Source organism: Camelus ferus, chromosome 22 (genome assembly GCF_009834535.1).
Source record: "Camelus ferus isolate YT-003-E chromosome 22, BCGSAC_Cfer_1.0, whole genome shotgun sequence".
Classification (NCBI taxonomy): Eukaryota; Metazoa; Chordata; class Mammalia; order Artiodactyla; family Camelidae; genus Camelus; species Camelus ferus.
In genome coordinates this window covers 9,738,367-9,750,782 of record NC_045717.1, presented here as the reverse complement: position 1 = coordinate 9,750,782, position 12,416 = coordinate 9,738,367, and the positions used below count along the sequence as shown (strand labels likewise).

Here is a 12,416-nt window from a genome sequence, read left to right as displayed (position 1 = left end):
AATACTGTTATTCGTATTATTAATTCTAACACAAAATAATATATGATCATAGGTATTAATAGCTTACTCTGTGCCAAGAATTGTGCTAGGTTCCTCATAGACAGTCTCATTTGATTCCCCCCTCCAACAAATCATATGAAAGAAATAAAATTACTGTACCCATTTTATAGATGAAGAAACAGACTCAGAAAAAAATATGTTACGTTCCAGGCCAACCACCAGCCTGACCATCTGCATTAGCCTCCGCTCACCTTCGTTCTAACCAGAGGCTGTTATTCTTGAAAATCCTTACCTCCGACTCCCTCTGGCTCCCGTTCAAGGTTCAATTTGAACAGGGCTTCCTGGGGCCAGTTTTCATCCCCCATAGACTCCAGGATCTGTGTCCCATCATCCCCACTTCTGGCATCTTCAGATTGCCGTCAAGATGTAACTTGCTCCAAAGACGGGGTTCAGAAGGTAGAGAGTTTGTGGTTAATTCATTATCTTGGGGTCTGAAGGGTTGAACTTCTTAAAGCCCAACAACTGGCATGCTGTCTCCAAGAACGAGTGAATTATTGGCCGTTAGGCAGGCCTCTACCTCTGTTTTGTCTTTCACACATTTTATCATCATTCTTAATTACCCAGAATAATTGGTGTGGACTCTAAGACAAGACCAGGCTCTCTGAGTTTATTCCTGCCCCTCTGCTCTCATCAACACCCTGCTTGGCAAGGGTAGACCCAGCCTAAATGCCTCCCCCAGCTGTTTGTTTAGGAAGAGTCCAACAACAATAGCCAGTTATTATGAACTGACTTCCTTAGTGCCCAAGAAAATTCTTCCTTTATGCGTGATTTAAAATGTGGGCGTTGCTGGTTCCCACATGCTCTCAGAAAACCACCAGTCTAGTCAGCACAAGAGCCGATACTCCTAGAGTTTGTAGTCCCCACACAACTTTGTTGGACTCGATCTTGGTACCCGACAAAGAAGCCCTGCATTCTTTTTCTTAAGACTCCACTGTCCATCAGGAGGCATTTAGGAAGGACAGAATATGTCAATGGCATTCCTGTCGGGCTCAGAATTGCTGGCAACTGTCCCATAGCAAATCTAAAATACTCAGAAGCATAGACCACTCGTGCCGACAAGTCCAAGTAAGCCAACAGGACAGGTGAAGCACTCAGTCAAGCAGTTAAATTTTAAGTACACAAGAATCATCTTCTCCATCCATTAACTGACCTTTGCTCGGAGTCCTATCTGTCCCTCCATAGGTTTTAACAAAGAACCAGTAGGCAGCCCCTCCTTCCTAGGACTGAAAGCCACACGGCACCTAAGAACGAATTCTGGGTTCTCGACTCAAGATCCATCAGATGCGATATGATAGGTTAGCAGCGCAATTTTAATGACAGTTGCCAGTTGCCTGCTAATAGCGTATTTATTAGGTTGATACCATGTAAGCATTTAGGTGACATAGTTATTTGTGGCTCAATTACTTTACTAGGTGACTTCATATTTATGTAACAAGAGAGCCGTTAATAACGTGCACGTGAATTAAGCCCAGTAAGTGCGTGGCACTCCGTGCGGATGTGAAGGTTCCCCCATCAAGCTGACTGATTCATTTTTGGTTCACCGTAGACTGAAGACAACAGCTGCCTTGGAGAATGGCTTTTTCATGTAATTGAGCTTCTTGGAAAGCAGTAAGGCGTGTTGCTGGCCACTGCCTGCATTTTTGAAATAGAACACCATCACATCCAGCACGCACTTTGGATGACTGTAACAAAAAAGTAATCAGCACAAAAAGTGCTCGAGATCATTAGCTGTAGCAGAGGTGGTGTTGTATGAAAGACACGTTCCCCACACAGAATGCTAAGGAACCCGGGTGAAGCCGGCAGTCACAAATGTAAATGCCTACCAGCCGGTAACAGAAATGCACGCGGCCAGCCAGATTAAGGTAACAGGGATTGTTCGGGTTGACGGCAAAATAAACAAACAAGAATCACCCAACGGCATTCAGCTCTATCCAGTTGTTGGATGCAGACTCTGTACCCTCAGTTCGGTTTTGTTTTCAAGGGAAGTCAGAAGTCTTGGAACATCGTTCAAAATCTTGACTTTGAATTTTGGGTAATACTCAGCTTGGGGGTTGCTGGTTTGTCACTCCTGCACTAGAGAGATGAGCTCTGGGTTTACGCCCTCTCCTCAAGTTGGGGCTCCTAGAGAGCTGCATGTCCGTCTTCATCCATCCTTTCATTCCGAAGCAATGTGCCGTGCACGTGGTTTGGGGGAACTTGCCTGCCATCGGGTAGCGTGTTTAGCATTTTACATTCATCCTGCCACTCTAACCTTCACAGCTGCCCGACAGGTACTTACGGCTACTTGCATCATTTAGCAGATGCGTACGCTGACTATGAAAGACATGAGGTCTCAGGCCCAGGTTCACACAACCCAAAAGGTGCAGCCCTGACCCTCGAACCCAGATCTTTCTGTTTGTTTGTTGTCAAAATTTGAGCTTTTGACACTTGGAGGATGTCATTCTAAATTCTCGGTTATATAATTACAAAAAAAAAAAAAATCCGTGTTTCAGGAAGAACCCAGTTCTTTGTTATCTCCTAACCCCATGCCTTTCCTGGATGCTCCCACATCGCTGAGTTCACCCCAGGGGCAGCGTTACCTCTCCGAGTCGTCATTGTCTCTTCCTTCTAGCTCCTCTACCTAGCTGAAACGTTTGCGTTTGGGACAGGCAGATACATGAGCAAATTACCATCAGTGCCAGAGAGGAAATGAGCAACAGTCTTAGGAGAGCATCGTTCAACACCGAGGACGGGGGTGGCTTTCCTTGCTGTCGCCCTCAGTCGTTTGATTGTTGCGCAGTGAAAAAGCACGTTGCTTTCTAGGAGGGCAGGGTGAGTGGAGAATGAAGTACCGGTTCCCCCCCCCCCCGGGAACCTCCCCTGGATGTGTCAGCAGAAGGACACCCACACGAACACCAGTGGGCAGAGAAGGACCACCCAGGCTGCAGGAGGCAGAGAAACCTCAGCTCAGGGCGAACAGACGAGGAAGCAGGAGGACCCCGGTTGGCTCATTTGGTGCATTAAATCCCTTCCATGGCCTCTTTGTACTTTGGGGAGGGTGTGTGGTCTGGAGAGCTGGGAGAGGGCAGAGGGCGGTGGGGGCAGGGGGCCGAGGGAGATGGAGAGTTCGGGCCTGGGGCTGGGGCGGGTGGGCCCTCCCTTGTACACTGATTCATCTTGCCTTCCCCAGGCAAGTCTCATAATTACCTGACTAATGGAGAATAATGACACCGCTTGGATGGGAGTGGAGGGGGCGAGAAAGGAAGGCATGAGAATTCATTAACCTTGTGTGAGGGGCTTGGATAGTATCTCTGAAGGATCATTATTGCATCATTTCACCCCCTTTCCGCACCTCCTTCCACTAATACGAGGCACACAAATGCTAAATAACTATATAATAATACATTACAAGGCAGACAACAATGCCGGAAAATATAATAGCCTGCTCCAGCAATGAGACTCCCTCAACGATGTATTTAAAATGTCACCGAGTGCAGAATGGAAAATACGAATTACAGGTTCATTTGGAGGACGCGATTTAAAAATCTATATGCCTGTCCCGAGGCGTTTCCCACTGGGTTTTAGTTTTAGTCGTCTTTCTCTGTACACACACACACAAAAAAAAAAAAGAAAAAGAAAAAGAAAAAAAAGAAAGAAAAGAAAAGAAAAGAAAAAGAAAAAATCCCCTAAGTCATTTCAGCCCAGAGATGCCAACTTCGAGGAACCCACTTTCCTCCGTATTTTTCTGTCCTGTTTCCGACGGCTGTGATGTTCTCCTAACCTGCTATCTTCTTGACATGTTGTCTTTCTTGTCGGAATGTTTCTGCAGTCTTCCCCACAGCCGCGGAACGTAGATTATACCTTTTGGAGATGTAGCTCGGCCACATAAGGAGACAAGTCGTTGAAATTTGTGTCAAATTGCTTGTTTAAATGACTTGAGCCAACTTCTTCAAGCCAGGACAGCAGGGGCTGAGGATTTTAAAAGTTGGCAGGGGCCAAAATGACAAGGCTCAGCGGTCACCTGGTGAGCTGCCAACCCCGACTGGAGGCTTCAGGGGAAGAAAAAAAAAAAAAAACTTTCTCAAAGGACACAAATTAAAAGTCATGTTTCAGCAGCCATTAAGACCAAATTATAGGCTTACGTTGCAGAGTGAACGACTTTTCGTTTTCATTATGCTTAAACTATTTCATCTTGGAGGTGGAGAACGGGTTGCTAGGAAAACCGTGTGTGGAATTGTCATCCGTGCTCATATTTACCGGGAAACATGCACAGAGATGTAGTTCTCCTTTGTCCGTTTTTCCTGCAAGGACGGACGATTTCAAGATTAGAAAACAGGATGCCACTTGGAGTAAGGGTCACGGTTTGAAAACATCAACCCTGACATTCTCCAGAGACGGAGTCTTCAGGGTTCGCCTCTCAGAGGACAGATGGTATCAACCTACTGATCTGAGAGGGCTCACAGGTGTGTTTTGTTGTCTCATTTAGAAAAGTATACATATTTACATGTGCAGATCTCTCTATATATATCATACACAAAAACACATTTTTTAATTGCCTACATTAAAAAAAAAGCAGGAAATTCTATCAAAAAGTGAAGATCTTTCGCTTTCCTAGAAAAACTAGAAGGTGGGCTGCCTTGAGCCCTCATCCCTGCACGGCCACATGAGCCTGGATACGAGTAGCGGGTCTCCCCACCCTCTCCAGTTCACCCCAGTCCACAACTGGCCCACTTCAGTCTCCTGCCTGGCATGTACTCACATTTGCTACTCCCTGATTCAGAGTCTGCCCTATTCTTACCACCTTTAGAAAGAGGACATGTCTTTAAAGACTGTACGCTGTGTGCTGGTCTACCAGGAAATGGGCTGAGGACTTGTTACAACAGTGATCGGCCTTGAATGTCATGTTACTCTCATTGCTGGAGTTAATACATTTCAGAGAATCCCACTGGTCAGCCCTGGCCAGCCTGGTTTTGCTAACCTAGTTTCTCATTCTTTTTTTTTTTTTTAATTGAAGTACTGTCAGTTACAACGTGTCAATCTCTGGTGTACGGCACAATGTCCTAGTCATGCATACACACACATTCATTTTCATATTTTTCCCATTAAAGGTTATTACAAGACATTGAACATAGTTCTCATAGTTTAATCTATTTTTATATATAGTGGCCAACATTTGTAAATCTCAAACTGCCAAATTTGTCCCCTTCCAACTGCTTTCCCTGGTAACCATAAGATTGTTTACTAAGTCTGAGTCTGTTTCTGTTTTGTAGATGAGTTCAGAGTGTCCTTTTTTTTTTTTTTTTTTAGATTCCACATACGGTTTCTCATTCTTCATTTGAAGCCTAGGGATAAAGGCAAATCAAAGCGTATTACTTATTTGTAACTAGCCCTGGGATGCCTGAGGCGGTCTCACCTGACTCTCTTGTTGGTGACGTTCAGCAATTGCCAACAGTGAGGGAGGCTGTGGTTCTAGGCTCTACTCTGCGGGTTTTCAAGTGTCCGGGGCCGAGTTCCGCATCCGCTATTGACTGCCTCTCCTTCCTCTCTTCGCAGGCCCTCCCAACCACCACAGCCAGTCGACTCTGAGGCCCCCCCTGCCCCCTCCTCACAACCACACGCTGTCCCATCACCACTCGTCCGCCAACTCCCTCAACAGGAACTCGCTGACCAACCGGCGGAGTCAGATCCACGCCCCGGCTCCCGCGCCCAACGACCTGGCCACCACCCCGGAGTCGGTTCAGCTTCAGGACAGCTGGGTGCTGAACAGCAACGTGCCCTTGGAGACCCGGTAAGTCCCCGTCGCCGGTCACCCCGGGCTCCCCACTGCATCGCCCAAGCCGGAGCCCCTCGGGTGGCTCGGAGCTCTCCCGGGGAGAGGAACGTCCAGCCTACATTATGGAACAAGTTTACCAGCCCCGTGTTGCTCCCTTGGTAATTTGACCCCGGACGGTAGGCTGATGGGTAATTCCCTGTTCACATGTGTCTCCTTTTAATGCTTGTTTACTTTGTTCGACAGCTCTTGTGTACCCAACTAATAGAATTAGCATAACGTATTTTTTACTCAAAGGCTCATGGGAAAACATGCTTATAAGGGTATATTGACTGAGAGCTGCTGATGAATTATGCATTTGGCCTTTCTCGAGGTAATAAATGAAGATTCATTTGAAATGGAGCGTTTGGGGAGACCTTGAGAAGCAATCCCTGATTCCAGACTGACAGAAGTATAATTTTAATTTATATTTCCTCCAACACGCCGTCTCACTGTAACCCCTCCTGTACACACTAACAGCGTGAAGCCTGAGGGGCAAACAGTAATGTATAAAAACAACCACGAGGAAAGGAGGCAGCACTTGGGTGGGGAGGGAGGAGTTTCGGAGTGTTCCCTGGGTCTGCCTTTGTTTTGTTTCGCCCTTGGTTCTGTCCTTTTCTCACCTTTCCGTCCGCTCTTCCAAAACCATGTCCGCATTAATGACCTGAGGGAAGGGGCACTGGTCGCAGCCTGTTGGGCTGCAGTGTAACTGATGGTGAAGGCTGCGACTGGGTTGACCAGATATTCGAAGGGCTTTGCTGTTCTGTCCCCAGATGCTGTCGTGGTTCAGGTGCTTTGGCTCTTGCTGTTTCCTTGCCTGGAAGAGCCAAGAAAAAAATAAACAAAGAAAGGGGCTAATTTGTCTTGAAATCAAAAGTTCAAAAAGTGCTCACGTAGTTTTTAAACTTTTAATAACTGAGGTGTCAGGAAAGACAGAAAAATAATCTATAGTCTTTCCAGGAAATGGCCAGTGAATTTTCTGCACGCAGCTGGAAACAATTATGCAAGCTATAGCATTTGGTGGCTTGTTTCTTATCTATACGATTTTTTATTTTCTCACGAAGATCTTGAACATGAATAAGTTGTTTGCCACTGTCACTGTAGGCGCTCCAAAGTTTAATAAGTTTTTATTTTCTAACAACTACAGGTTATTTGTAACCATACCTGCCATCTTAATCTCCAAGGCTTAAAACAGGTAAAGCCAATAGAAACTATATGTATATATCATACATACTAGATATATTTAAACACTGCAGTGATGCAGTAACCCCGCTAATGAGCAACTCTGTTGGTAGATTTCCAAGCTGAAAGCTGACTGGTCCACCAGGCTTAATTCAGGTTATTTTCACAGTTAACGGTGGTGTTTAAGGCTGGATGAGACTCTTTTTCTTCCTTGTGTTTATGATCAGCCATAGACTTCATTGGGCACCAGTCAGCCTATTTTGACATTGGCTGACTATTGTTAGAAAAATAGCTCCTAGATAGAAAGCCTATGTAGAGTGAGTTGGATGAAGGAAGAGGAGGAGGAGAAAAGGAACGAGAAATATAAGTAGATACTGTAGCAAAAGAAGGAGGAAAAGGAAGAGAGACCCACCATCACCATGAACAACGAGTTTTTATTGTGCACTTTGTATATGGCCGACATTAGTGGTTTAGATGCGCTGTCCCATTCAAGCCTGAAAGCAATCCAGTGAGGTCGGGAGAAAACGTTATCACCATTTTAAAGATTCAGAATCTAGACTTAGGGGGCAGAGTAATTTGCCAGTGGTCTAGGGCTTCAGCGAGAGGGTAAGTGATGAGCCACACTGGATGGAACTCTGGTGGTCCCTGCACACACAATAAGGTGGTGAGATGTCTGATGGACGAACAGCCACAAACCTATACTTACTGCCCTAATTGTTACATTTTCAGGGAAAGATCCATCAGAGTGTCTGCTCCTTACAAAGAGCCTCCCTTCCGTGCTGAAAACACATACACTGCATAAGCGTATCTCCCAGCTCCTAGTTTCTGATGCCATCAATTGGCAGTAAAGTGTTCCATTGAAAGGATCTGGAGGAGAGAACCAGCGAAGCCAAGCACATCACCTCCTTGTCCTCCTGACAGTTCTCTCTGAACATACTTTTGACCTGTAGAGTCCTTCTGCAGATCACTAGGCTATTTGGCATTTCTTCTAGGATTCAAGTTCTCAGTGGTGGTTTTAGGGGAGGCAAGCTTGGGGAGTAAATAAGATGGCCCCAAACCTAAGCTTATCAGAAGGTAAAAACAAGCAAGAACAGCATCTGGATTTCTTTGATCAGTACATTCAAGGGCCAAGAATTAGAGACTGTGTAAGACCCTTGAGATGGGGCTGTTACTAAAAGCCAAACACAGATATTTGAAACGCCATTCATGGGATTGAATACATATAGTTTGGATGGGCATCTGGTCTCATATATGAAAACTTCAGCGGTAATCAACAGAATTGTTGAACTTTATGTTTCTCTCTTAAATATTATTTATTTGCTCTCTTATTAGCAAATACTCACTGAACCCCTTGAAAATACCAAGCGCTATGTGAGGTACTGGGGAGGCTGAAATTAAAACATGTATCCTGCCCCTAAAGTTCACACGGTCTAAAAAGAGAGGTACGTAAACAAAAAGATAGTACAGTGTTTACAATAATGCAAGTGTGTAAATTACAGTGGCTGTACAGTTGAGGAGGTTATTAACTTTCCCAGGATGGTCAGGAAAATTTCCTAGCTGATGGGCTATTTGAGCTGGGTTTGGAAGGATGAATAAGAGTTTACATAGTAGATAAGTGGTGGGGGGGATCAAAGATTATAATTGTTTGTTCCCATTCTTCAGTGCCTTTTCATTATAGTCTTAGAAATTGTAGAACTGAACTGTTTCACTCACTCAAATGCTGAAATATTGTGAGTTTAAGGCTGTCATTTTCTTGCCCACCAGAGGAAATGTCAGTATGGGAGCTCTTTCTTTAGGCGCATGATAGTATACTAGGAGTCCCATTCCTGTCTTTCATACCAAATAAGAATTGATTAACCACATCCGGGAGAGAGAGCCACTGAGCACGAGACATTCTGGAGGTTGTCATCAATTTCAAAAAGGCAGTAGAAATTTACAAACAGCCTCACCGCCTCTGCTCTCATTAATACAGACTTCTGGGTGTGATGGAAGAATTTCCTAACTCTGGGAGGTGGTGAGCAGGCATTCAGCCACCCCCAGAAACTCCCAGCCAAACTCAGTGTGTTCCTTTAGACTAGTAAGGAACAAGCCCTTGCCCCTTTACATTGCTTTTTGATGTTCCTATCAGTCTTAATGAGGCATGTTAGATCTTCTCTGAACTGTGCTTTTTCCATTTTCGTTTTATGGCAAGTAGAATTCAAGGTGCTGATTAAGGAGGCACAGCCAGAAAATAGGAGTGTACAAATTTGAAATTGAACACAAGACAAAAAAAAAAACAAACCCAAAAAAAGAGGGAAATTTCTGTATTAATGTTAATCATCTGAATAACAATGCATGTCAATTTGTACTCCCCAAAGCAATCAATTCATGGGTAAACCATAATATAACCCATGAAAAAACCAAACATAAGGCAGAGGAACTAATTGCAAGCAGTCTGTACTGTCTTTTCTAACATACGTGGAACGAAGCCCCTCTGCCCACTGTCTTTGTCTTCGCCTGCTCTCAGAAGGTCTTAGAACAAAGTCCATGTGTCCTCCTTGGTTGATTTCACCTATCTCCTCCTTCCTCTCCCGAGAGCAACAAGGCCCACAATCTTCCTGGCCAGCTGCTTCTTTGGGAGTTTCTGACGCCAGCATCTCTTGTCTAAAACAGTAGAACGTAGCTCAGTAACAGACCCTGACTTTCCTTCCTTTACGGGTTTCACTGAAGCAAGCTGCTTTCTCAGAATCTATCTCAGTAACAGGTCACTAAGAGAACCCCTAAGCAGGACAAAACTTCCCTCTGAGTTTGCTTTCGCCCTAAAACACCAGAAGCCGTCATTTTAGCCGTCAAGGTCCTCGAGCTGCAAATGAGTTAGGAAGTTGGGGGTTTTTTTGTATGTCATCCGTTATTCATTCAAGAAACATCTGTGAGACCAATGGCCATGGGCCAGGCACAGGACTCAGCAATGAAATAGGAAAGCCAAGTCCTGGCCCTTCCGGAGATTCCAGGCTGGATGCAGACAGAATGTGAACAGGAGATTAGGCATATGCCCCTACGATGACAGATGTGCAGTATGGAGAAGCCAGACTCCTGAGAAATTGGCATTTACGCGGAGCCCTAAGGATGAGTAGGTGTTAATTAGACTTAAAGAATGTTCTAGGTGGCAAAAACCAGGACCCCTGGGAGAAGAAACGCTAAGATGCCAGGAAAAGAAATCAAGTTAGAAAGGCCGGCAAGAGCAGGACCGTGCAAGGTTTTGGGGCTGCTGTAAAGATTTTTGGATTCGACCCCCAGAACAGTGAAAAGTCACTGGAGCATTTTAAACAGGAGAGTCAAATAATGACAGAAAGGTTTCGTTTTGGCTGTAATTATTTGTAGCTGCCATATGGTGGACAGGCAGGGGTTGGGTGGAAGGAAGGGCAGGACTAAAGGTCCGGTTTGGAGAACACTGTCACAGTTAAGATGGAAAAATGGAGTGGTTTCCTTTAGAGTCCCCATAGTGACAGTATCCAGAGCTATCTGCCTTTCTCCGACCAGTCTGGCAAGGATGTGAACATTCAGAGATGTGAGATGTATTTTGAAGGTAGGGTCAGTGGGAATTCACGCTGGCTAGAATGCCAAGACTGTGGGTTAGGCAGGTGTGAGCAAAATAACCAACATTTCGACTTAAGAGGCTGAGCGGAGCTTGATGTCGTTTAGAAAACAAATTCCGTTTTCCACATGTTAAATCTAGGAGGCAACAAGAATATTAAGAGCAGCCGTGATCGGCCTGACTTATTTCAGTTCTAAAATAACAGACATAACACAGACGACCGTCCATGCGCAAATAATAGCGTGTTTAGTGAATCCAAAGCCCTCAATAATTGAGTTGCTCTTTAAAAAAAAAAAAAAAAAAACTCTCCAGAAATTTTGTTCAGTTTAACAGTTACTCTACCCAATTGTATAGCTCTGTGAATAACAACTTTATCAAATACTTTTTTCTCGAGGTTTAGTTTTACAAGATTTTATCAAACCTCTTTACCCTTCGTAAGCATACGCCGCTATCCTTGTGTTACGTACCCAGAAACCGAGGTCGGGAAGATCGCACTAACCTGCACATCTCCAAATAACGTAAGTGGCAGAGCTGGGATTGAAGCCTGGGTCTCCCTGACTGCACATGCCACGCTCTCAGCCACCACATGACAGTGCCTTTGAGACTAGAAGAACAAAACGAAACTACACGATGCTTATGGTCCGCTTAAATGGAAATGGTGCCATTAATGCAGTACATCAGTAGCGTGAGGCAAGCAATGATCTGTAGGATGCATTCCAGCCAATTTATGGTTATAAAAATCACAAGCCAGGCAGGACGTAGGGACCCTTGTCTGCAGCTCTGCGGGACTGTCGGCCACCTGGGATGGTAACTCGGGAGTCTCAGGGCTCCGTGGTGGTGGCAGCGTGTGGTACCCGTGAGCTGGGTTACAGAGGTGTCATACCTTGCGTATCATAAAACGGGAGTGGAAACTGACACTGCAGAAGTAAGAAGCATTGCTACTTTTTTAGCTCCGTGTTGTGCAGAACAGTTATTTTCCAAGCAGAGCTTTGCCAGACTGGTCGGAGAAAGGCACACAGCCACGGGTCTGGTGCCTGACCACGTGGCCATCGTTTGAGTGGGGCCACTCGGGGAGTTGTGATAAACACCCAGGAAGTGCTCTGCTAGAGAATGGAGCACATTGGGCTTGATAAATGACACCTCAGAAACCTACTGTGGGCATCAGAATTTCAGAAAACATACTTTTTGTCTTCAAGACCCTGTAATCTCTGTCTCATCCAGACGCTTAACTGGTAGTGCATATTTGCGAATCAAGACGCAAGCCCTTTCGTAAATAAGGTTTTCAGAGATGCATAGTTTGTTGAAACATCCCCACCACGCTGAACTTGGTTCTCAGATTGATTTTTCTACCTAAGGATTAATTTTTTTGACAGAATCACTGACCACTTGATCTTGAGAATATTAAACCAAGGTAACCTGTTTGCTTTTTCTTTCTCTTTTCCTTTAATGTTTACGAGTGAGGTTTAAACTTGAATGCAATCTGGGTGAACCAAATGCATTCCAGCACTTTTCAAATCAATAGGCAGCCTGATTTCTCCCTATTGCAAAACATTATGCCCCCTCTAAATTCTCATCAGAGGCAACATGGAAATTAATGAGACCTTTAGGTGAGCTTTTCAAGCTCAGCCTTATTTTATAGCTTTACCTTGCCTTTTTGACACCATGATCCCGCCTGGCCACCAGCAGCATTTCACGTTGCAGTGCACTTTAATTTTGTAGTTTTCTTAGTCTTCCTTGGAAACTGGCAGCTTATTAATCTCAATAACTGAGCTGCTCAATATAGCAAGCTCTCCAATGAGAAACCAGGCTGTG

General features: G+C 44.9%; 1 protein-coding gene across 7 annotated transcripts in view; it reads left to right on the top strand.

The window, feature by feature from the left end:
* The window catches only part of TENM2 (teneurin transmembrane protein 2), an 892,554-nt gene that overhangs the window by 606,968 nt on the left and 273,170 nt on the right, over nt 1–12,416 (top strand). For all 7 annotated transcript variants that reach the window (XM_032465127.1, XM_032465128.1, XM_032465131.1 and 4 more), the window contains one exon: nt 5,593–5,827. In XM_032465127.1, coding sequence (XP_032321018.1) covers nt 5,593–5,827 — 235 coding nt within the window. The remainder of the gene's footprint in view (nt 1–5,592; nt 5,828–12,416) is intronic.